The sequence below is a fragment of the Gymnogyps californianus genome, chromosome 4 (assembly GCF_018139145.2).
Source record: "Gymnogyps californianus isolate 813 chromosome 4, ASM1813914v2, whole genome shotgun sequence".
NCBI lineage: Eukaryota > Metazoa > Chordata > Aves > Accipitriformes > Cathartidae > Gymnogyps > Gymnogyps californianus.
The window spans coordinates 57514270-57540967 of NC_059474.1; the positions used below are offsets into that span (position 1 = coordinate 57514270).

At 41.0% G+C, this 26698-nt stretch overlaps 1 protein-coding gene across 1 annotated transcript; it reads left to right on the top strand.

Moving 5' to 3' along the window:
- Positions 1-3676: 3676 nt before the first annotated feature.
- Positions 3677-25534, top strand: TET2 (tet methylcytosine dioxygenase 2). Its single transcript, XM_050895446.1, has 9 exons — positions 3677-7058; positions 9325-9415; positions 13062-13155; positions 14319-14527; positions 15348-15498; positions 17698-17787; positions 20380-20517; positions 21965-22325; positions 23629-25534. The coding sequence occupies exons 1-9, from the start codon at positions 3716-3718 to the stop codon at positions 25035-25037; spliced, it is 5886 nt and encodes a 1961-aa protein (XP_050751403.1). The 5' UTR covers positions 3677-3715; the 3' UTR covers positions 25038-25534.
- Positions 25535-26698: the final 1164 nt, after the last annotated feature.

Sequence of the window (26698 nt, forward strand, 5' to 3'; positions counted from 1 at the left end):
GGAATCTTGCCCAGCTTTGTAGAAGATTGTACTCCCCTGCAGTGGGTGTATTTGTCATTCATCTGAGCTGCTTTGCATTCACAAACTCCCCAGATACGGGTGCTATATAAAATAAGATAGGAACCTCTAGAACTGGCTAAAAGTAAAGAAAAATTTTTCATGAAAGAAAATGACATAACCAAGAGTACTTTTGTTGCCGCAGAAATGTTTGTCGCGCTCATAACAACACCTTCCACAGTCTTTCGGTATTCCCGTATTGATAGAGGTGGCAGGAATATGCCAAACTTGCCCATAAAAAACAAACAAACAAATCTCAAAAACTCTTTCAGTACCTGGTTTCCAATTTGTGCCCCATATGTGGCAAGAAATAAATGTACATGCATTGATTGCATCTGAAAAAGTCAAACAGTGGTAGACTGAATTATAACTTGAATGCACATTGGTGGGATGAGATGCTGATCCATTTGCACAGTAATGTGCTATATTTAAGTCACGCATCGTGGCATCTTCAAAGAGGCCAGTCATAATTATGATGGATTAGACTGCAGAGTCAGTCCTAGATGCAGTAATTGTTTCCCAGATGCTGCTGATGTGACTTGAATTTCTAATGAATTATAGCTGAAGAAAAATATGTGGAGCTTCTAAATGGTCTGGATAAAATACAGTTATGGGAAAGAGGAAAAAAGGCTAACTGCTACGCTTAGGGAAAGGTAGATTTACTTTGAGAGGCAGACAGTTCACCCCACAACAATTATAAAGAGCACAGAGACTTTGTAAGGCGCAACCAGGTCTGCCTAGTAGTAGCATCAAGAATATCTTCATGGTGTCCCAGTTAAAACCAGTAATAAAGGAATCACTGCCATTTGTCTTTTGCCAGTTTTAAATTACAAATAATTGCTGTGATTTGTAGCTGCTTGAGCAAGATTTGTACTCAGGTGTGACTCCAGGATTGTGAATAACTGAGTGTAGACAGAGAGAGAAAGAAGTGTAATGCAAAGTCACCACAATCCTAGATGCATTTCAAAGAATGCAAATCTGGCACTTTTAATCGATTAATTAACTTTGTATTTTAAAGAACCAAATGACTCCCGTGTCCTTTGGAATGTCTAACATCAGTGCCTTTTAAACTGGAGGTGATCAGAATTTGGGGGAACTGGTTGACTCATACCATGAGGTCTTTGAGAATACCATGAATAATAATCCATGTCACACAGTTAAGATAACCTCGTGGTTTTTGAGGACGGCGTGAACTCAAGACTCTTTTCTGAAGCACAGATGTGCTCCTTCAAGGGGTTTGCAAGCTAAGTTTAGAGAAGTCAGGCAGCCCCCACTTCTAAACAAAAAGGTGTTTTTACCTATCAGTAAGGATTTGAGAAGAAAGATCGTCTGGGAACTCTCGGAAGGAATTTAGTTGCAACCCACACAGTACACCAGAACACAAGCAGCAAGGCAGACTTTGAGGGCCAGAGGAAGTTTCTCACGGCTCAATCACACAGACTAAAACTTTTTTTAAAGAAATAAATATTTTAGAAGCAGCTTGACAGCACAGTGTTAATTACTATGGTGCCTTTTATTTCATTTCATACTTGTGAAATACAGCAGCCTACACATTCATGTCTGAGTTGTGGTTCAGCTGCAATTTCTAGGTATGAAAGGTGTGAAGGCAAAGAATGGCTTCCAAATTAGGCTGACATTTTATTTTTGAGACGCTCTGGGAGCATCATTCTGCTGCCTGGCCTAGAATGACACATCAGAGGAATCCTTTTCACACTGCTTTCTGTTAAGCATGGAATATCGTCTCCCTGGGAAAGCTGCAAAGGCTCGTGTCTTGTGGTACTTTAAAGCTAGGTTGGGAAATATACTGAAATATATCTAGAAGGGAAGAAGCCTACCTTACCTTGTCAAGAAAATAGGTAAGACGGACAAACATTCTTTTCCATCTCCCTATTCTTAGCTTTCCCTTCAAATACTCTTTTTTTACATACTGTTACTTGCAGAGAGAACTTCTCTACTTCTGTCATACAAAACATAAATTGAGTATAGAAAGAAAAGAAAAAAAACTTCAGGAGGTCAAAAGTAAATCTAAAACCAAGTTTGGGATAAGGAGGAAGTGGATACAAGTCATCATATAGGTGCTTGCCAGTCAAAATGTATGTTTGACTTGTCCTGATACTGAAATCAGAGCTGCAAGCAGAGGGGATTCTGCTGGATGTAACGAATCACATGAATTAATATTACTTTTAAAAGCATTTTAGAATCATATTACTCAACTAAGTAAGGCAATACTGCACTGAAAACTGTATAAATTAGATGTCCCTTAGCATTTAAAAAAAAAAAAAAAAAAGCTTAGTGTAGGATAAATACATAAGCAGAGCAACCGTGATGGGAGAAATTTTTCAGTATAGTAGTTCTTCCTATGTAGTGGCAATACCAGCCACGTGTCTTCTCCTGACTTTGCAGTCCAGCCAGGGATGACCTGGTAATGGAGAACCCTTCAGATTCCCCTTTATGCAAACTAAAAATAAAAGCTTCAGGACAAAGACATGCAGGAGTCCAAATCTTCTCTGTGCAATCTCACATCTGTAAGACCCTCTGTCAGTCTGTCTTCTGTCATTTGTGGCTGGTTGAGAACCATAAAGCCAACAAAGAATAAATTGCAAGCAGAGTCAAACAAGGGCTTTATCTATGTTAACTGGGATTGTGAATCCTGGGAAGATCCACGTGAACAGGATTAGCTTGTTATTATATGGAATTTGTTCACTGCACATTGTCAGTACTTTTATCCAACAAAAAACATTTTATAAGTAAAATATAAAAAGTACATGAGAAAGTGGGATTTTCCATCCAAACAAAGAAGAAAAAAATCCTAGCTCCACAGCTGTGGGGCTCAGTTCAAAACCCAAATGCATAGTTTAAGCCTTGCTTGATGTCTATACGTAAATTTGAAAGGGTATTAATACCTGAAAAAATACCACTTCATCAAACCTTTCAGAAATCTCTCAATCTGTTTCTGTCAACATTACCAAGATGTTGATGAACTGTAAGAGTTCCTATGGACAGCAGTCAAGCGTGGCTTTGTCTCACGTGTGTATTGTGCCATTTGCGTGGTCTTTAGGAATGCCAGTTTTAAAAGACCTTGTCAGACAGCTGAAGGCAGAAAAAAGGATGTTTTCCCCTCTAATTGGCAAGCTTGGTGGCAGTAATCCTTCAAGTCACACAAAAGAGGTTTGGCACACTTAATCAAATAACGGGATTAGCACCAAGTCTGGGAACCACGGTTTCGGCATGACTTTCTGCCTTACCAAGGAGAAAAAGTGACGAAAGAGGAGTCTACACAAATCATTCAAAAGCAGAGAATATTTTTTGCACCATTAGGAGAGATTTTTTTGGCAAAATACCTGCTTGTGTGTTAAATGGGGGTAAGGAGCCACTCTGTATTTTCACTCTTTTCATCTTGAAGAACAAACCTTCAAGAAAAAGGGAGACATGGGGCTGCAAAGTGTGACAGGATAGTGAAACACCCCTCAGGTGTGCCTGCGAGCTCACGTTGTGTGTGGGAGCTGGTCAGGACAATGTGTACTTGAACGCTGCAGGAATTGTCGGTAATTGGCTGTCCATCAATGGAAACTAAAATTAACTTAGAATCTCCCCCATTTCTTTTCTCTTTCAGATACGTTCAGAGGGTAGCCTTGTGGATGGCCCCGGAGCAGGCCAGATGGAACAGGACAGAACCAACCATGTTGACGGCAATAGATTGAGTCCATTTCTAATACCGCAATCTTCTCACATTTGCCAGGCAGAGCCTTCTGCGGTGAAGCTACAGAATGGAAGTCCAGCAACAGAGAGGCCTGAAGTTGAAGTAAATGGAGACCACAAGCGGCTATTCATTAAAAGCAGCTATGGAGTGCCCCACCTGAAGGGAAGTCCAAACAACCGCGTTAGCCCTGACCTTTTACAAGAAAAGAAAGTATTTTCCAAATATATGCAAAATGGTGGGATAAAACGCACTTTTAGTGAGCCCTCTCTGTATGGACTTCATGAGAGCAAGAAAGTGAAACAAGACAAAGAGGTAAACGGAGAAAAAGCTGAGCCAGACGATAATAATGAAAAACCAAGCGTCTCCAATTGTTACAGTGAGAAGAAACCCGAGAGTTTTACAGGACAAGAAAATGAAGCTTCAGATTTGATACAGTCTACAAGATACAACAGTGGTGGTTCAGAAAACCCTCATGACCTCCTGATTCAGGATGAGCAGGAGCGGGAAAACGTTCATTGCCACAACAGGGACATTGTCTTACTACTTAAGAACAAGGCAGTGCCAATGCCTAATGGTGCTACAGTTTCTGCCTCTTCCATGGAAAGCATGCATGGTGAACTCCTGGAGAAAACACTGTCTCAATATTATCCAGAACATGTTTCCATAGCAATGCAGAAGAACACATCTCATATCAATGCCATTACCAGTCAGGCTACTAATGAGTTGTCCTATGAGACAACGCATTCATCCCATACCTCAGGGCAGATCACTTCCCCACAGACCTCAAACTCTGAGCTGCCTCAAGTGCCAGCTGTAGTGGTTACTGAGGTCTACAACGCAGAAGACTCCAGTAAACCACCTGTATTGCCAGGTAGCTGTTCGCTTCAGAAACCAGAACTACAGCTACAGCAACAGATTCCAGGCTATGATCCACACCAGTTACCCGTAGGAAACAGTACTGTTCGTGGAAGCATAGGGCAGGTTCCCAACCAAGACCTCTCTCTAAGTTCCAGCAGTAACCTGCAAGCTCAGAGCACCGCTCTGGAAAGGTTTTCTGAGCAAGCAGAAAAAAATGGTGCTTTCTTTAAACAGAACTCAACGTTTCACAAAGATTCCTCCACTCCTCCTGCTCCAGAAGTGAACAGTGCACTGTCCGTTGTGGTGCGAGAAGGACACCATTCCTATGACAACAGATGTGATGAAACTCTTCCTGGGGAGATAAAGAATGAAGGGCAACAGCAGGGACCAATGTCAGAAAGTCCCAGCCTCAGCCAACAACTTCACCCTCAGCAGAGACTTCCGCAGCAGGCACAAATGTCACAACAAGATGTCAGTGAAAGCAACCCACAAGCTGCTGTGGCCGCCTCAATTCAGCAGCGCCCAGAAGAAATGACGCCGGCGTCGGAGCCTCCCCTCCAAAACCTGCAAGCGCGCGGAAGTGAAGGTGAATTGCAGCAACACTATCAGCATTTCCCAGGACGGAGAGAACCCGAGATTCCTCCCGACAAAGAAAAGGACCAAGTCAAAGAGCCTGTGCAACAGGCTCAACATTATTCAAAACCAGCCTGGATAGAACTGGTTTCTACCCAGTTCCGCCAGGGAGAGCCTCCCCAAAAGCCCAGCGAAGCATTATTGCGATCAATTCGTCAGTTCCAGGCAAACACAGCCGAAACAGCCTATACAAAACAGTATGCTGGAAGTCCTGATGCATTAAAGGGGCCTTCAGGACAGCCCCAGAGCCAGAAGATAATGCAACAGGAACAAATTCCTCTGCTGTACAAAAGCGAGACCTCACAGCTGCAGCCGCATCCCACAGCTGACCAGCACCTGCCGTTCCAGAAACACTCACCACAGCCACAGCTCACGAAGATGGATTCCCTACTCAAGTCCCAAGTGCAGCAACACCCTCCACAGCAGCTCCATTTCCAGCAAAGACCAGAACAACAAGCCGAACAGCCTTTAGGGGCCCCGTTGAAACAGCAGCACTTGAATCCCCAGCCAGGGGAAAACGAGCCATTCTTGCATTCACACATTTTGCAACAGATGCTTCAAAAACAGGCACAGCAGGTGCAACTGCCGTGCAGTCCGCAGCTAACCCCAAACCAGCAACAGGCTCTGCAAATGAAAAATAAAGACCTGCCCCAAACCATTTCCCACTCCCAAAGCAACGCTGAGCAGCCGCTAGACAGGACATCCTTCAATCAGCTTAAAGTAGGTGAATGTTTTCTAACTGGGAATAAGTACATGAAATCAACTGCATTCCCACTGCATAATCCTCAGCTAGGCCTAGAGCAGGTACAGAGCATGAACAACAAAGCTCCCCTTTACACTCAGAAAGCAAACGCTAGTCTGCAGCATCCCTCCCCAAACAATGTGCACTTGATTTCTGAGAAGAAAGAAAACGCTGCAAATATCGAATGCTTTGGAGCCAACAAAATGCGGGACTTGCAACATGTGCAGTATTTTTCAAATAACTTGACCGCAAAGCAAGATGTGAATCACTGTTTTCAAGAACAAGAGCAACAGACACAACAAGCTTCAGTTATACAGCTACCACCACTCCAGCAAACACAATGCTACGGTGGTAGTCTGAACCAAGATCTCCCAAGCCAACAAGCTACACAGATTCCTCAGCGGTACTTACCACACAGCCAGCAAACTGCCCCACACTCCCAAGATCAGAGAGGCTGTCATTTGCAGTCCCAAACCCCTAAGGATTTTCAAAAGCATGCTGCTCTAAGGTGGCATCTCTTGCAAAAACAGGAGCAACAAGCATACCAGCAACCCAAAACTGAGATTGGTCTCAGTGCAGCACGCAAGCCTATAAAAATTGAGGCTGGCACAAAGTCTAATGTCTGCATGCGTCCATCAGCTGGACAGCTGGAAAACAAAACGTGGAAAAAACCAATTAAACAAGAGAATCAGCACTTTGGCTGTGAGAACATGCAACAAAAGAGCATCATCGAGACAATGGAACAGCAGCTAAAACAGATACAGGTCAAATCACTGTTTGATCACAAGACTTTTACTATCAAATCACCTAAACATGTGAAGGTTGAAACAGCAGGCCCTATTACCATCCTATCAAGAAATACCAGTGCTGCAGATTTTGACACTCAGACCCCAATCTTAGATCAGCAAGCAAACTCGTCTTCTGAGAAAACCCCGACCAAAAGAACAGCTGGAACTGTTCTCAATAATTTTTTAGACTCACCTTCCAAGTTATTGGACACTCCTGTAAAAAATTTATTGGACACACCTGCCAAAACCCAGTATGATTTCCCATCTTGCAGCTGTGTTGGTAAGTGCTGAGATGTACTAAAAATGTACTAGTTCACAGGAAGGAAATGAGCCTTCAAGCTGGGATCGCAGGGTTAGTTGCATGTTTTTGTTGGAGGATTTTTTGGGTTGGTTTTTTTAGAACAGTAATTAGTAAAGACTTATAAAATTGCAATTTTATACACTTATGCCTACTCCACTTATCCAACCCTACACACAGGCCCTTTCTCAATATTTCATAAAGCAATTACCTATTTGCTTTTTCAGTCAGAATGCTTATGGCCAGAAATGTATCCCCTCACATCCATTCTCCTTCAGCAGCAGACATGTAATGACAACACGCTGATAAAAAGTAGGTCATAACTTTATAAACTAATTTATTTGTCAAGGAGATACAGCATTTATAAAGTATGTCCTGGGTCCAAAACTTGAGATCCTTACGCCATTTTTTGCTCTAACAGTGAAATTGCTGAAGTTTCCCTCAGTAAAGCCTAAACAAAGAAGGGATGACAGATTATTCCTCACTTGTTGCAAGAGTTTATCCTCCCTTTCACGCACTCGTCTCCTGCAAGGCTAAAGAGATCAGCAGTTTCTTAAAAAAGCTACGCAAGCAGTGCCAAAAAAGCAGCGAGGGGGACCCTCAGTGTTTCTTCATGGCATACCAGATCTCCAGAAGCTGGAAGAATAGAGCAGAGGGAAGCAAAGTAGAGTGACAGGCATGGCCCCGTAGCCCGAGCTTCCGTACAGCACTGACACTGCACATAGCCAGGTCTAACAGGCACTTTCAGACTCTACTGGATAAACTATTCAGGCTGAGACAAAAGGTTCAGCACCAAAAATGAAGGGGGGGCGGGGGGAGAGGCGCAGAAATCCTTGTTACAGATTCACTTACTGGGATTTCGTACCAACTATAAGAGAGGAAAGTTGAACCAATGCTCCTCCAAAACTGCAAAATGGACCTTTTTGCCTTTTCGAATATTTGGGGCTATATGTCAGAGATGATCCATGGGAACAAAAAGAGGAGGCAGTGGATTTCCAAAGCTCCCAGGAAGAAAACTAGAAGCCAGTTCCTTGCTGTTCCTTGTTGTTTTATAAGAAACAACCTACAAAATGTAGTTTTTTTGAAAACATTGAAGTTGTTTGGGGTTTTTTTCTTGAGACGGTTTCTCCAATGTAGCTGGCACAAGTTTTTCTGGCAATTATTTCATTATTCTCACTATGGTTTTTAGCCAGTACTGCAGCCGCTAACTAAGAAAAAGAGCTTATTCTCCTCTTGCATTTTAGTTCTTCAGTCTTAGCAGACCCTCTAGCAAATAAAGGAGCTTGAAACTTAGTCCTCTTTGAAGAACCCAGTGCCACAGCATAATTGATAGGGTTTATTGCTCTTTCCTACCAATACTTGTCCTTAGGAAGATTAAATTAAGCCATTCCCCTTCCCCCATTGACACGTTCAGGTTTATAGCATGCCTTCATCATCCGGAGGCTGTACGTCAAGAGCAGCATCACCTCATTCAGCCTTTGGAGTTAGCATGGCAGAAAGCATAAAGTCAGCCCTCAGACAAGTCAGCACAGCTCCACCATCTTCTCCTGAACCCAAGCAGAGCCTGGCCATTTCTTTCTCACTGCTGGAGCCTGCCTCCTAGCATCAAACCAAGCATATAGCATATATTGTGAATGCTGACATGGTCCTACCTACACACAGAAAACTGAGGCTACATTCTTAGCGTACAAGCATTTTGACTAAGCCTTGTGCAGGATTTCTTTCAGCAAACTTGCTTTTTTTCATTTCACAGAGTCTTTCTGGGGGTGGCAGAAACTCTCTATGTAACCTTACTGGCCACTTTCTCAAGCTGTAGGTTCCTACACTGTAACACGTCTGCTGAAAAACAAGTACTGTACAGCTCACTAACGTCAATATTTACCGCTGTTATCCCATTTATCCTCCTTTCTAGATACTGGGAGAGGAGGAAGTGGGAGAAGGAGAAACAATTGTTTGGTGATAACAGGAAAATGCCTTTTGCATTTCAGTGTAGAGCCTGAGATGCGAAACAACTGTTTGTGCTAGCAAAAGGCACACGGTCCGTATCACAGCTATTTGCAGGATTAGCCACGTGCTTTGCATGTTTTGTACAAATTGCGTGAGCATACTTTAGACATAAGTGTTTGAAAACTCTGACCCCAGACCCATACAGCAGTATTCTAACGAGCTAGAAGTAAGCTTTGCAATGTGACTTTTTACATTAAAGAATTAAGCTTCTAAGTAATAACCTTTATTTTGTTTTAAACAGAACAGATTATTGAAAAAGATGAAGGTCCTTTCTATACCCATCTAGGAGCCGGTCCTAATGTGGCAGCTATTAGAGAAATCATGGAAGAAAGGTAATTAGTGCAAAGGCACAGGGCAGATTAATGTTTATCCTTTTGTGGATGTCAGAATTTTTCCAGCTTTTGCACATAAAGAAATAAACAATTGCAAATCAAGTAATTACTTGTAGGCTTAGCTACTCCAGTGTTGCCAACATTACGCACTGTGCTATTCACCAGAGAGTCACAATATTTGACAGGGCTAATAGTCTGCCGGCTGGCACAGGCTGCGCACTTCGAGACAGATGCCAGCAAACCCAAGCAGGAACAAGTATTCACCAGCCTGCCAAGCAAGACAGTTGGCAATGGCTGCAAAAGCAGGCACGGACCTGGTGTTCCCTCTGGGTAGAAGAATGCCAAGGTAGAAGGAAGATGAAGAGCAGAGTACCAGACTCCAAAATTAGCTCCCCCACCCTCCGCCCAAATTACTAAGTGTATAATACAACCCTAAAGGGCTAAATCTAACTTGGTCACGTCCAGAGGAGTGCCACAGAGTTGTTGGATAGGATTTCAGCCCAAGAATCAATAAGTAGTTTTGTGGGGAAAAAAAAAACCACCATCCCCCTTCCTCAGAGTATTGCACAAAACCAGCCTTATCTTGATTGCAGACAATCCCTGTATCATGTTGCATCCCATGATATATTTATTACATCAAAGCCAACCAAACCAGGAATTTTGAACGGCACAGAATGGATACCGTGCTATTTAAAAATATTTGTAAGCACAAACCCCACCAGCCTTTCTAAGGTATTTAAATTAAAAACTGTCACAAAAGTGACTTCTGCATTGTGAATTCTGCATTACTTGTAGCTTTTGGCGTGCATAGACGTTAATGGCCAGATTTTTAGAGGTGTCTGGGAATTCAGTTCCCCTCTGAATAAACAAACAAACAAACAAACAGCTCCCCAGTAAGTCAGAGACAGATGGGAATTTGTTAATACCTTAAAAATCTGGACTCCAGAACTGCAAAGAAGCTCCAGCTAGTTGCAGAACCACAAGCAAATGGGCATTATTGCAGTGCTGTGTCTGAGCTAAGGAGTGCCGTTTCTTAGCAAGGTCTGTTAGTTTGTGCTCATTGCTGCACGACCATGGGCCACTTAGGGCATGTTAAACCCTTCGGATTACCTCTAAGTCCTAAGATCCTTTCTCTTTCTTAGCACCTCCTTCCTTCCCTGTGACTCCTGTGCAGGGCTTGCCCCAATACTTGTTTTCAGCTTTATGAGCAGTTCAAATGCATGTAAGCTACATAAATCAGCTTCTTCCTGGGAAGGGGGAGTGAACACTGACCCTCCTGAGAAGCTTCTTACAATTTGTTATCTCCAGAGCTCTCATTGACTGGTTAATTCTTTAGTATTTACAAATAATAAATAAAAGAGGAAAGTCATTCATGTCATGATGTCAATTATTAGAGATGAAACTTTTTTCATTTCTTTACTTTGGAATGTAATTTTTCATCCTTAATATTGACCTCACCTTCTCACCTTTTTTCTTTTTTCTTTTTTTCTTTTTTTTTTTTTTTGCATTTAATTTCATTTCATGTTGGCAGAAGGAAATCCTGAGAGATTATAGATAACATGCATCTACTCAGCCAGGTTCAGCAGAGTATAGCAGCAGCCACTTGAACAATGGCTAGTTTTCAACTGTTCATATGGTATGAACTGTGCGAATCCCTGACTGAAGAACTCCAGAACTCCTCCTCATTAGTTAGCTTTGTATCCCTAAGTAAAAAAAGCACTTAACTATATTCTCAAGCACATGTGTGCAGTTGTGATTAGGTGACACTAATCACAGCTGAAGCACTTTTAAACAATCCATGAATATGGATTGACTTTTAAGGTATCAGCACTGTGAAACAAATCAGAACTTGGATTTAGACTTGCAGTTAATATTTTAGCTATACCAGAACAAATTTCTTGCAGAATCCATGGTGGATACATACATTTTACCTGTTCCTTCTCCCAATCCCTACTTCATGCTCAGTGATTTTTGCTCCAGTTTTAAAGCCAATCAGCTTTGGCCTGAAAGCAAGCATGACAAACATCAGGCACAAATTCCTTTGTGACAGTTGAAAAGATTTGAGACAAAGTCCGTTTCATTTCCAGTGTGTAATGTACAACATATTTCTATGGAGGCATCCGCACCGTTGTCCTGCAATTGAGATTAGCAAATTGATAGAAAATGTTAAGATTTAAAAACATTTTTCTAATGTGGTTAAAGAAACAAATGTATACTAACATCCAAGCCTAAGTAGGAAAAAGTGACCCAACAGTTGCCTGCAGAACATGTGTAGTACAACTTGATTTTATTTGTATAATTTCCTGTGACACTGAAATTTCACAATGAGATCACATCTGAAAATAAGCATTTTTCATTTCCTTTACAGGACAGAAGTTTAAATAAAAATATTTGCTCTTAACTATGTCACCAAGATTTTAGTGCAAAAACAAGAAGGATGAAAAGTCAAAAGGTCATCATTAAATGGCTGCATAACAGGAAGGAACTATCTTGATTGCTCTATAGGTAACAGGCAAAGAACAATGAGATTGTTATTTAGTCCCCACACTTGGTTATTAAAACAAGCAAACAAAAAAAAAAGTAATGCCAATGAGAGCAGCAGAATTCAAGAAACAGTGATGGAAGTACAGTTTGCCCAGTCCCCGAAATGCAGCCAAGTCAACATGGTAGCTAGATCTGTAGTGTTGCAGACACTGAGGTTTCTAATGCACGGCCTCACCTGAGACCTGGAGTGCTCTAGAGCTCAGCAGGTGGGCACCCCTCAGCTGCAGCAGCCTGGGGAGAGGTCTGGCCAGAGAACGTGCCTGGAAATGGCCTAAAAGGTCTGATGCTTTTTATTGATTCAAGATTTGCTTCACTTAGCATTTGCCACATATTTCCACCTGGTCCATCAGAGGACATGGAAAGTGGATCCCATTTGCTCTGAGTAACAGCACTACTTGCATGTGGGGCTAGATTCTGCCTTGACGGCATGGTCACCTTGATTAAATGCTTCAGCAAGAGCCGAGCTTGCCCACCTCAGTCACAAAAAGACATGCACAAACGGCATCATTTGAGGGCACCTTGTGATCCTAATTCAGTATAGAAGTCAGACAGAAGTAAATAATTAACAATTTATGAGAGGATGATAAAGTAAAGGAAATAGATATGATGCAAATTAATCATGACTTAACTGATTCACACTGTATCTAAGCCAGAAACAAGCACAGAAAATTAATAGAGTGACTACTGCATGCCAGCTGTTCCATGACAACTTAATTATATACATTTCAGAGTAATAACTTTAAGTTTAACCCAGAAATTAAAGAAAAATGTAAAATTCCTTCCCAAAATAGAGAGACTTCAAGTCCACTTTTCAAAATGTCATCTATAACAAATTCTCTACAGAAACAGTTAAAAGGTTTGGGAATATTAATGTGATATGGATAATTTTTACTCATCCATGATGTATTAAAGACATTTGCCTCTCTTAACGTATCAATCCACCACTATAATAAAACCAGCAAGATAAACCACATTGCACATCCCTCCCTGTAATTCATAGTGTTTACTTTTTAAGATAAAACTGGCAAATGTGCTCCATCTTTTCAGTGTTCATGCAGAACCAAATGAATCTGCTTATTGTACATATTTTTGTTTGTTTAAGATTTGGACAGAAGGGTAAAGCTATAAGGATTGAGAGGGTTGTCTACACTGGGAAAGAAGGCAAAAGTTCTCAAGGATGTCCAATTGCTAAATGGGTAAGTGATGTATATAAATGTTAACACTAATCTAGTTTAGTATGGTGGTTCATGTAAGCAGACAGAAGTGACATGTCCTTCTGTTAGTTGACACTATGGAACTCAAAATAGCTCAACGGCAGCAGTACCACAGGACACCTGTAGCCTGCTCCCACCCCTGTCTTTCACACTCCATTTACTTGTTGCATGGAGAACAGCAAAAATAAAATTTGGCTTAAAGGTAAGAAAACCTGAGAAGGAAGGCAGTTTTGCTTAGATTTAAGATTCACAACACAAGACATTCTCATTGCTGTTTAATTTTAGCTTACAAATAAGTCCAGCAAGTGCACCACTATGATGTTTTTAAAATGTGCTCCCAGTTCAAGAGAGGCATTAGGACACCCTCTCAGCAAACACTGTCGTAGTCTGGCACAGATTACCGAGTGGTTTGGGTAGGCTGGGGAAAGACAGGATGAGGAAACACTGATACGTGGTTATAGTCTTTATGCATGCCAGACTGCACCTTTTTTTCAGAAATACCCACAGTAGCACAAGCACTGAGAAGCAAGGACACTCTTATTTGAACAACTTCTACTGCTTTCCTCTCATCACTAATGTTTGTATGTAGTAAGGGCAGGTCACAAAACTGAGTGGCTGCTTACAAGTTTAGCTGCTTAAGTTTGGGAGGGAAAGGGAGAGAGCTCCCATGTCCAGTCATTCAGTCCGTTCCTTAGCTGCCTGCCTTTCCCCGCATGGCTCCTGCCCTAAGCGCAGGTGTCCACCATCCAGCTCTGTGCAGGGAGGCATCTCACTGCTCACTTCCTTTTGCCCACTAATCAAACTGGGCCACGTGTACCATAGCACAGATTCAGGAGAAGATTTCTGCTGAATCAGAGCATGGGGGATACCTTTACAAAGCTGGTTTCCACCACCATGGCTTTCCATGCCATCAGTCAAGCTTAGCCTCTTAGAGTCAGCTTCAATTAAACCGAAAGGGTAGCCCTGGCCCATATCACTAAATGAGAAAAATGGACCGAGTACCTAGAAACAAAGAGGAAGACAGAAGTAGAAGTAACCTCCCCACACGCACACTAATGCTGAGGTTTCCTATTCTGTTGCTCTTCACACTACGAAACGCATTGTTTGTGTTGGGGCTCTGGGGATGTGTGTTGCTGTGCATGCAGGTAGTCCGCAGAAGCAGTCAGGAGGAAAAGCTACTCTGCTTGGTGCGCGAGCGAGCGGGCCACACCTGTGAGACGGCCGTGATCGTGATTCTCATCCTGGTCTGGGAGGGAATCCCAACAAGCCTGGCCGACAAGCTCTACTCCGAACTCACCGACACCCTGAGGAAGTACGGCACGCTCACGAACCGGCGGTGCGCCCTGAACGAAGAGTAAGTGGAACAAAGGGTATGCTCACCAAACTTGCAAGCCCACCTTCAGCCTCGGACCTGGCACCTCCGCTCGTGCTATTACCTTGAAATACGCATAACCTTTCCAACTATTTCAGGCAGTTTAGAAACCCACAGACCTTGTGAGAAAAGCAAAGTAAATGTTCTTATAAATCAGGGAAAAACATCCTCCCAGAATTGTGAAGCACCTCAGTATATTTAAAGGAAGAGCTCTCCACAGGGCCCAGGACAGCAGATACCTCAACCTTGAAATAAAAACTAGATGCACTAAATCATACTGTAAGCCTACAGAAGCTAGCCTGAATCTAAAGAAATTGCACTATACCATTTTCCCATGTCTTTCTGATAGCAAAGAACATTTAGACCAAAAATTAACATAGCTGTCACTGTGTGTTACTTTGGCTTCATGGGTAGAGTCATATTTCAGGAATTATTGCTTAGCCCCTGCCAGAGGGCTCCCACATTCTTGCAGTGCTGTCAGCGTATGCTCCTTTCAGGTATCATGAATATCACTACCTAATAAGGCACCACGCAAACATACCCTCTTTCAAGCAAAGCCAGGTTTCTCACAGAAGCACAGAAACCCCATAGTCCTTGCTTTGCAACCATGAAGTTATTCACTTCGATAAATTCTTCTGTTATAATGCGTATGCCTCCCTCTTTCATTTCTTCATTATTTACTGATGGAAGACGATCCAAAACCAGTGATTCCCCAGAGCGCTGGCAGAATGCCGATGCCCTCTGGGGGGGTGCCCTGGGGTGACCCACCTGCTGCTAACAGCCATATTCTCTTACTTTTTAGACGGACTTGCGCATGTCAAGGGCTGGACCCTGAAACTTGTGGTGCTTCATTTTCCTTTGGTTGCTCCTGGAGCATGTACTACAATGGTTGTAAGTTTGCCAGAAGCAAGATTCCAAGAAAGTTTAAGCTGATGGGGGATGACCCAAAAGAGGTTGGTGTCCATTTCTAAAATGAGCCTCATTTGCAAGGAAATGTTTTCTGTCACTCTGCAAATAGAGATACAGTACAAGAGAGCAGGGGCCAGAGCCCTGCCTGAATGACATACATGTAGGGTAATTAACTAACTGCCAGTCAAAACTGATTGATTCCAGTCACTCAGCCAGCTGAATTGACTGTCCAAATTCTGACAGCTGGTAAAAGCCCTGAGACTTGAAACCATGTTTGCAGGCTTTCACAATTAGAGGAGAGGGCACGGCCTGAATAATTGTGGCTGTATTAGGCCTGCAGTTGGGCATTCCCCAGTGGCAGAGCGGAAGGTTTACCAACTGAAGGCACATAACATTGCAACTGGGAACCAGAGCAGACTGCATGGAGACAAACACGATGAAACTCTGAGATCACAACAGGAAGAAGGGGATAGGAAGACTCATTCTACATACAGTCCTGCCCCACTGAATGTTTCCCAACTGGGCTCTGTGTTACAGCAAACTGGCAAGTGTTTAAAACAAGTCAGAGTAATAAAAAAAAACATTGACCTTAGCCTGGGCACAAGATACCTTTGAAGTATGACTGCAGCAACTCCTGGACACCTCCAGCTAGTCATGTGTCTGGGAGGCTTCAATGGCCCAGTCTATTTTTTGGCAAGCACATGCAAATTTAGTCCCTTGCTTGTGTACTGATGCATAGATCCACAGCTTTCACTGTATTCTGGTGCCTTACACAAATCCAAGCATTTCTTTCACATGATCAGCAAGCCAGGTACTTCTGCATCCTATGGCCTGTGCTGAGAATAGCACACTATTTAGAATATCATCATAATTAACATACAGTTTTTCCTCCCCACTGCTCTCTACAGCCCCAAGAATTACAGAATAGCTCTCCTTCAATCATGTGCCACAAAGCCTTCTTTATCATAGCCTGCAATCCTAAACCCCCTAAATTTTCTAAGCTGAATACCTGGCCAGAGCCCACCAGGGCACTCTTCCAACTTGCATTCTTGGATTTACTTCCCATAGAAGCCAGAGCTGGGCAGGGAAGATAGTTTTACCCTCCAGTCTTGTTCCCACACAAAGTCGGGGGCAGCCAAAGCACGCATCCAGACCAGGGCCTGGGTCCCATAGCATAGACACAGTTTATAGACAACACAAATAGAATCATCACCAATAAAAACAAGAAGTAACACTTACAAATGGTAACCTATGGGCCATACAAAATCTCCAAGTTCTGGCAGCGGCCACAAGGTCACAGCAAGATATTTTTGACAATTTCATAATGTCATTTTGGAGTCCCAAACTAGGATGTAGTCCCGTAGTAGGAGATACAAACTTTTAATGCACAAAACACGTGTCTCAAACCCATAGGTTTTTCACAGCTCTTCACACATTCCTAAAATATACAAACTCCTAAAAACAAGTATACCACTCCAGCATGCCACTGTTCTTTATGCACTTGAAATTAAAAATAAGGGCCTCATATAAGCAAGGTTTTGAATTTGGGATTCTCATCCTGAAAGGATGGGGAACAACTTTGGAGTATGTTATTAGAGTACTTCATTTTTAAAGACCCCTTCATTTTGAGAGTGTGTACCTCTTCTAGAAAAAAAGAAGCATGGTCATTCCTACCTCCGTATCATCAATGACTAGACACATCCACAATTCGTTATTGCTTAAGAACTGGGAACTTTTTGAATTCTGAAGTATTTAAATAATTTTAAATTGCTGCATGAAAAAATATTTCAGTGTGTTGAAGTGCTGTCATTGCAATGTGCAAACCCCTTAAATTAGCCAGATTTACTTGATGGACCATTCTGATGTTATTTCTCTCAAGCTTTCTGAAGAGTATTATTTTCCCAAAACTCCAGTAGGGAAAATAATGAGGATCATCACGTTTGGATCTAAAACATCTCCATGTTGAAGAATGTGATTCTTCTTAATATAAACCAAATTAAGATTATAAGCATGTGATGTCCTCTTGCAAGGTTCACACTACACTACTACTTCATTACTTTAAAGGCTGTGAAACAATAAAATTAAAAGGAGAGTCACAACAGTTATTGTCTAAACAAGAATGATAATGGTCTGGGCCTTTACACAACTGTCAATGTAAACATAATTGTGTGAAGACCCTAACTTCTTAGATCCCATACATACAGTATGGAAATGTCATTAAACTCTATTTCATCTCCTAACAGGAAGAAAAACTAGAATCCAATTTGCAGAATCTGTCAACCCTGATGGCACCTACCTACAAGAAGCTTGCACCTGATGCATATAACAACCAGGTATGCTGGGGAAAAAAGGAATTGGAGCAGTCATGCAAATAACCTGATTTTTACCACACTTGCCAATGCTTCAACCTTGCACCAAACCATTGTGTACATTTTATGCCAGCATTCCTTCAACATCAGGGTAAAGACAATTGGAAAAGAACAATTCTACTTAAAATGCTTTCAAAAGTAAAACTGGCAGAATTTGGTCCACTAAATAGAACTAATCTTTTCACCTACATCAACACAGTAAAATTACTTCACACTTGAGCAGAACTCTTCAGCTCTACAACACAAATTTCTGGATTTAGCATGAGTCACCAGCCAAACTAGCAAAACAGCCATAAAGATGGTGTGAGATTGGCAACAGTGCCAGAAGGCAGTATATCATATTGCACTTGAGTCCTGAAGCCACAGTTTCAGTTCTGCTCTCTCAAGCGGCAGATCAATTTAGTTTTCACCAAAATAGCCATTATAAACATGCTTTTAAAGCGAAGTTTCATATTTGAACACACTCAGCCCTGCATATACACACGAGTGCCTGCACCAGCCTTCTTGCACGAGGGGATCGTGCACGCCTATTTTCTGTGAAGCAGTGTTCACAGATACTAGCACGTTCAAAGCTTTTATGAGGTTCCCAGTGTGGCTGTCTCTCATCTGCATTCCTTTACCAAACATCTTTAAGATATTTGCAGCAAAATTTGACAACATACCCCTTACAAACGCATAACTATTGGCCTTCATTTTCATTGCTCAGGTTCACTACCATTACAAACATTCACAGAACTTACAGTCTCCAAACTATCAGCATCACAGTGAACTATGACATCTTCTTTCTTTCTTGTTGACAGCATTATGCTGTAGCAACCAGCACAAGACAGATTTTCAACTGTAACTGAAACAGTAAACTAACACAAACCTGTCCATTTTTATTTGCCATAAAACTTGCTCCTTTACAGCATATTTAGTAGCAACTAGACAGGGTAAGCAGATTCAGTACAGACTTACCCAATTTCACTTACCTGATCAGATAATGTTTGGAGACTCATTATGGAGGAAACTGTGGCCATGTTCCCACTAGCTGTGGTTATCTGTCCAAATATCTGAGAGACGTTCTGCAAGAGAAGAAAGGAAGAGGAAGAAGAAAAAATGAGGGGGTGGTGAACAATAAAGTGGTTCTTTGCTTGGGCTGCTTTTCTTTTCCCACAAAAATTTGCAAAAACGTTTCTCCATGTAAGCCATGGTCCTGCCCGACACTTGTTGAAAATACATGCTTTTACAAGTTTCAGTTTTTACCTTGTGTAATAAGATGTGTGTATAGCTTGGCCTATTTCAGGAGTTTCATGCAGAGTTTGTATTTGTGAGGAAACCCTGATCAAGCTACTGTCAGTGGCTTTAAAGAGAGATGATGGAGGCCTAATTTGTAGGGTATTGTAAAAGGTTCTAAAACCAAAAACCCCTAAAACCAATCCCCCTTTGAATCCTAAAAAGAAATTCCAAATTCCCAGATTTATTCTAATCCAAATCTGGATTGCTACTGGATTAAAATCTAGAATTGGAAAGGGTCTGTTTTTCCAACTGGACCCAACAGAACATCTCAGAGAACAGTTGCACCACTATACTTTAATCAGACAATTATAGTCTGGCTAACGTTTCAGACCACTCTCATTTAATTCCAAAGAAGTTTACATGTTTCAAGTTTTGTTCTGCTTTTCTTTTCAGATTCCAGGGAAGCAAATATTCCAAATTTTAAAAATAAAGGTCTGTGAGCAAACTAGACATCTTTTTAGTGATCTTGGATCAAGACTTGGCAAAACTTCTAATTTCACCTTAACTTAAAACGGGATCCATTAAGTTGCATTAAGTGTAGATTTTTTTGCATTCACTTGAAAGGTTAAGGAATTTCAGCAAAGCATTTTACAAACATGGTTTCGTTTTTAATTTTCTAAATAAAATATGAAACCGTCATTTGTCTAAGGATTGATCTTCCATTACAAAACCCTTTCTTTTTGTGTAAGGTTTGTTGTTGCATTATCAGCTCTTTGTAAAGCTCCTTAATGAGTGCATGCGTAGAAAGTACTGTCTTGACTGAATTATCTCTCTTTTTGGTCAGGGGTTAGAGTTGTACTTAAACTAATGAAATATACATTTAGCATGCCAAAATATTACAAATCAAAAAGCAAATTATTATTTTTCATGAAGTCATTCTGAAGTCAGTTTTCTAAAGCCATTTTCCCTTAATAGCTTGGTATATTTCCAGTCTACACAAACTTACAGTGCCAGATGCTGAAACCATGCGATGCATTTGTCATGTAAAAACACCAACCACTGGCAGAGAATCAAAAGTAATATGCAAGGAAAAGTGTTATTGGCCAATTTCACAATCACGCCAGAGACAGAAGGTAACAGGGAACAAAGCAGCAAGGAATGAAGTACGGATACGAAATTGCCATCAAATTGCTTGATTTTATTTGCCTTCAAGATCTGTATGTTGCCACCTCCAAGATGTTAGGAGACTTGCATGTTGTCACGGCGGAGCATTCAGTGCTAATTCCGTGTACTGGAGCATCCAGCTCGGTTGCGGTGATACCTGTCATCTCTTTCCAGATTGAGTATGAACACAGAGCACCTGAGTGTCGCCTGGGTTTAAAAGAAGGTCGCCCATTCTCAGGGGTCACTGCCTGCCTGGATTTTTGTGCTCATGCTCACAGAGACTTGCACAATATGCAGAACGGGAGTACGCTGGTAAGTCCATGATGCATACAGCCTTACTCCAGCACTAATTTCATATATTTAATTCATTATCTCCCATCTGTTTCAATTTATACTTGCACAACGCAGATTGCTAAAAAAAGAAACATTAAACAGTAATTGAGCTAACTTATTACCCCCTACACAATTTTTCATTCAAATGAATGAGACTTATGGTGTATTAAAGACAGGTTTAATATAGAACTGGTAAAAGAGAAACCATGGAGACAATGGAAAGAAGGTCCCAGCAGGGCTGAAATGCCTGTTTCAGTGTTCTGGCACAAAATGGTTTATATTTGTCCTCTTGAAACACTTTTTTTCTAACAACTTTGGATTATATCTTCTAATAAAATAAAAATGGAAAAAAATAACTTCTTTCCAGGAGAGCTTTGGAAGTTGTGGATTTCATTCCTGCTTGGGATGAGCAGAAAGTCTGCAAGCCTTGCCATCCTTTGTATTGTACATGCACCCTTTACTCTCTTCGGTTCTGATCTCTAGCATGTACAGCAAAGATTCTGTAGAAGATAGCAGAAAAAGCGAGCTGGTTTTCAACGTGTATTGGATTATTTCTGTTCCCTGCCTACTCTCTCTGTGACAATACAGTTGGGGTAAATGTGAGAAAGAATAATCTTCAGTTTTGAGTAATCATCATGGTTGTAATTTGAAGCAACTACCTAGATTTACAGTGCAGTTCTTATTATGACCAAAGAGAATATCTATTTTTTTAATACCAACTAAATTTTTCCTGTTTTCGGGGTCTGACTTCATTGACAAGTCAACCACCACCAATACAATATATATTTCTGGCTGAGCTTTCTTCCTAAAACTGGCTGATGCAATGATTTTGCTACAGAATATGTCTGTATCAGCATCTTTTTCCACTGAGATCCTCCCAATACCTGTAGCTGTGTAGCTGGAGCTAACACAATGAGCGTGCTGCATGACACAACAGTAACTTCCTTAAATCTTATTATTAACATTACAGTGACTTGCTCCTTTGCAAAATCCTGGAAGTTGCCATTGTAAGGGGGTGTGAAATACAATGGCAGTATGTTATATTGCACACTGTTTCTAATAGGTAGCTAGCTAATGTATTATAGTGAAAATATCTTCAGGTGAGTACAAAGTCCCAGCCTCCACTGTTTTAGCTCTCTGGCCACGGTACAATGGATCACACAGTTTATTTCACATTAGGGTAATCCCTAACTATATTGTTCATTTCAGCCCAAGTACAAGAAAGAGAGAGAGAGAGAGAGAGAGAGATCTTCTGTTTCTATTAACACTGTCCAACAGAGCAATGGAAGGAATGAAATTGCAGGCTTGTTGTGATATGCATAAATTGCACAGAAACTTACAGTTTACAAATAGCTTGCCAGATGTATTTCAGATCTCTTCTTCTCAGACTGGTTTGAGAGAGTTACTTTAACACGCTTTCCGACAGGTTTGCACACTAACTAGAGAAGACAATCGTGAAATTGGCCAAACACCAGAAGACGAGCAGCTCCACGTGCTCCCGTTATACAAAGTCTCTGATGTGGATGAGTTTGGAAGCACTGAAGGCCAGGAGGAGAAGAAAAGGAATGGCAGCATCCAGGTCCTTACCTCCTTTCGCCGAAAAGTAAGGATGTTAGCAGAGCCCGTTAAGACGTGTCGGCAAAGGAAGCTAGAAGCAAAGAAAGCAGCTGCAGAAAAGCTTTCCTCCTTGGAGAATGGGTCTAGCAAAGCTGAAAGAGAGAAGTCTGCTGCAGCACGCAACAAGCAAGGCAGCTCTGAGGCAGCAGGACATGCAAAGCAGCTAGCAGGTAAACACATGAATCTGATCGGGATCTTTATCAATAGTGGTAAGCTTCCTAGAAATCGGGGCCATTTATAATGAGTCTCAAGAAAACCATTATTCTCAGCCCAAGAATATTTTGAAATAAAAAGGAGACAGAATTCTTGAAAGTAAATATCAATATTGTATATTTATAAATACTAGAGTGCCAAATTGTGGTCAACTCTGGAGAAGCAAAAAAAAAACCCCAAAAAGTTGTATGAGAAATCCTTTATTGTTGGATAGTTAACACCTGTGGAAGTCTGGTGCTTTTGCAAACTCTGCTTCCCATCCAGTGTATTGTAAAGTACCTTTAAAAGACTAGTAGTGCTAGAAGCCATGAAGAGAAGTGTGTGATGCTGCTGCCAAAGAAAGAATGACCTACACATCACTCACTGTCGGCCACTGTTACAGAGAACCTCCTAATTTGAGGGGATTCAAGCCTAACCTCTTTACCACTATTTACACTCTGCTTCAAGACCAAAAGCAGAGCAGGTTTTTCTATAGTGGAGTAAGAGTTTAAAAATCCACTTAACAATCCCTGGCAGTTTTCATCAGTAGATTTGAGAGTCCTGAGCAAAAGAGTTCATCATGACTATTTTATTGTTACAGCAGCTTTCTCAGAGAGGAAAAAAGCGATACATCCAAGGCCACCCAGAAGGTCACTGAAATACCTATGAATAGAAGTCAGCTGTCCCATGACCCAGGCTAGGGTTGTAACCATTAAACGGTGCCATTTCACTGTAATGAATGATGGTTTTGCTCTTATGTCTTCTGTTAATCTCACTTGTTACTGAACTGTTCTCTCAGTGAATGTCACCGTTAGGTTTTTTACATAAAGCTAGGGACATTTTTTTGAGACAGTTCTATTAATATAGATGAGAAGAATTATTTATTCTTGGGGAAAAGAAGGTCACCTTGTGCACGGCTGTTTGGGAGCACTTTGATGCTCCATTTCATGGACTACTTAAATGATGATTCAACTCTTTGCATTTTGTGCATGTGACTGAACAGATTGCACTGTCCTCTTTTTCCCCATTGCCACTAGCATCTGATCTCACTGGATACATGCCAAAAAGGATGAGTAGCCTTAGTATTTATTCAGCTTCTTAAAGGATGGTATTTGAGATATGAGAAAGGGAACCTCTGTTAACATATCATATGATACACTTTTCTTAGAAATTTCATAAATATATATCATGAAAAGTCTCTGAAATATGTACTTTGTTGGGGTTTTTTTAAAGAAAAAAAAACTTGTTTGTTGTGTGGTTTTTTTCTTTTCACATCTACAGATCTTTTACGTCTTTCAGGACCAGCCACACAACAACAGCAGCAGCAACATCCACAGCGCACTCTCCCTAACAACCCTCAGTCACATCCTATTAACTCTTACTCGGGTTCAGGTTCTGCAAATCTTTATGTAAGGTTGCCTAATCCAGCCAATGCTTATCCAAGCTCTTCATACACTTCAGATCCCTATGGAGGGTCCAGTCCCATGAACCTCTATACAACCTCATCACAGCCTGCGGGGTCTTATTTGAATTCTTCCAGTCCCATGAACCCTTATTCAGGATCTTTAAGTCAAAATAACCAATATCCACCCTACCAATGCAATGGAAACATACCTATGGACAACTGCCCCTCTTACTTGGGCTCCTACCCTTCCCAGCATCAGCACGTGGACTTGTATAGTTGCCAGAGCCAAGACCATATGTCTAAACTAAGTCTACCGCCCATTCAAACATTATACCAGCATAGGTTTGGGAATAACCAGAGTTTTGGTCCCAAGTACTTGAATTATGGAAACCAAAATATGCAGGTAGACTCCTTCAGTAATTGCACCATTAGACCAAATGTACACCACGTAGGGTCTTTTTCCTCTTACTCCAGCCATGAGGCTGACGGCCACTTTATGGAGGTTGCCTCAAGGTTAAAATCTAATCTCAGTAATCCGAGCATGGATTATGCCTCCATGAGTAAAACCAGTGAACATCATCATGTGCAACCCCCTCCACATTTAGCACACGACTACCATTCTGCTCCAAGTATGTTTAGTGGTCCTCCTAATTCACTGCATCTCCAAAATAAGGATAGTGAAATGATTTCACATGCAGTTAATGGTTTGTCTAACATGCTTCCAGGTCAAAACCATGATAGGACTACTCCCCAGGGTGGTTTAGATAAAACTGATGTGCTGAATCCAGAAAAAGCAGAGGATCCCGATGAAGTCTGGTCAGATAGTGAGCAGAGCTTTCTGGATCCAGAAATTGGAGGAGTGGCAGTTGCTCCATCTCATGGGTCAATTCTCATAGAGTGCGCAAAACGTGAGCTCCACGCAACGACTCCCTTAAAAAATCCCAACAGGAACCATCCCACCAGAATATCCCTTGTCTTTTACCAGCACAAGAGTATGAATGAGCCAAAACACGGTCTGGCTCTGTGGGAGGCAAAGATGGCTGAGAAGGCAAGAGAGAAAGAAGAGGAATGTGAAAAGTACGGTCCAGACTACGTGCCTCAGAAATCTTATGGCAAAAAAGCAAAGCGGGAGCCTGCTGAGCCACACGAACCCTCTGAGCCAACGTACGTGCGCTTCATCAAGTCTCTTGCACAAAGGACACTGTCGGTCACCACAGACTCCACAGTAACTACATCTCCATATGCCTTTACACGGGTTACAGGGCCTTACAACCGATATATCTAACTTCACACCTTTGTTGGTTACCTCATTTGAAAAAACACCTTGTCAGTAGGGTAGTTCTTCTGTAGGTTTTGGGGAAGGCAAGGGTGGAGAAGAAAACAGTGTTTTTACGAAACTCGTCAGTGGAAAAAGCCTCAGCACACCAGCAAAAAGAGGTAATCTCACTAGCGCACTTATTTTCCACTGATTTTTAAGTGGTCACAGATGGCACGTAGGAAACAAGACCAAAGCATCCTATGCAAAAACAAAAACAAAACAAAGAAGTGTTTCACAATTTACATTTGAAAACACTGGCTCCATTACTGAAAGAGATAATCTGCAAATGGATTTTTTTTTTCCTTACAGTTTTGCACATCTGTGGCCACTTTTAATGTCATCAAGTTTGCATAGTCATGGAACAGGAGCAAAAAAACCCTAAAAAAATAATACTGTAGTATTACAACTGCAGGAATCTTAAAATAACATCTGGTGCTGAATCTACGATGTACTGAAATACTGGAATTATGGCTTTTTAACATGCAGTTTTTACTGTAATCTTATTAGTCTCTTGATTTTATTTAACAAAGTAGATAAGTATAAAACATAACGAATAGACAGCAAAACACTGAATTTGTTTGGATATTCTAAAACCATGGTGCTATCTAAGAGAATGGTGTCTTTATTTTAACAGTCAAACAGTTAATGCCTTTATAACAAAATGTCAATGATGTAGTCAAATGTTCTTCAACAACAGGGAGGACCTTTTCATTCATGTATGTATTGAATTTACCTGGTGTTAAAATAAGCTTACTTTTTAACATATGGGAATTACAAAGACCTCTGGATTTTGCTCATCCAGTCAAGTCCTGGAAAAGGACAATAAAATATATAGAGAGATATTTTTTTTTAAATAGTGTTTCAAAAGCACTTTGTCTACCTAAGCTTGGCAACTTGAACAATGCTAAGGTACTAAGACATTAAAAAAAAAAAAAAAAAAAAGAGTTTACTTTGATTTTAAAATGCAAAGATAATTTTTTTAAACTAAAAAAAGCTTTTAAATACTTTTGTTTTAGCCATGCATCTGCTAGTGGGCTACATATCCATTTTTAATACAGTCAGTTATGGTAAAAATGGGGCTTACTGGATATAAGGGAATACTTTAGTACACAAAACACATGTTTTTCTGGTGCTCATCTCACAGCTATACTGTAAACTGTTTTCTACAATTATTATGACAAGTTCATTGCTCAAATATGTACAGTTTTAAGGAAAGAATTTTATATTAACCACAGGTAATAATTAGCAGCATGCGACAGACTACAACTAGTTAGCTTGGGCTTCTGCTGTTTTTAAAGATCTGTATGCTCTTCAAATATTGAATGGCAGATTGCTTTTGTGTTGATAATTATGTACATTGTGGTGCAAGTCATTTCTCGGTGCAAGTGTCCTCTTTTCCAGGAATATTGAGCAGACCGATGCCTACACAAGATGAATGAAACAGGGTTAGTTCTGTGTGATTCCGTTGATTAAATAGAAAAAAAAAATAGGCAGCTGGCTTGCTGTGGTGGTTTTAAATCATTAATTTCTATTAAAAAAAAAGCAGGAGAGTTGTATAGTAAATTAAATTGTAAACAAAACTTTTTTTAACGCAATGCTTTAGTATTTTAGTACTGTAAAAATATTAA

Coding starts and splice junctions, on each gene's coding strand:
- TET2 (XM_050895446.1), top strand. CDS start 3,716: ATGGAACAGGACAGAACCAACCATGTTGACGGCAATAGATTGAGTCCA. Junction 13,156..14,318: donor GATGTCCAATTGCTAAATGG/GTAAGTGATGTA, acceptor CTGTGCATGCAG/GTAGTCCGCAGAAGCAGTCA. Junction 14,528..15,347: donor CGGTGCGCCCTGAACGAAGA/GTAAGTGGAACA, acceptor CTTACTTTTTAG/ACGGACTTGCGCATGTCAAG.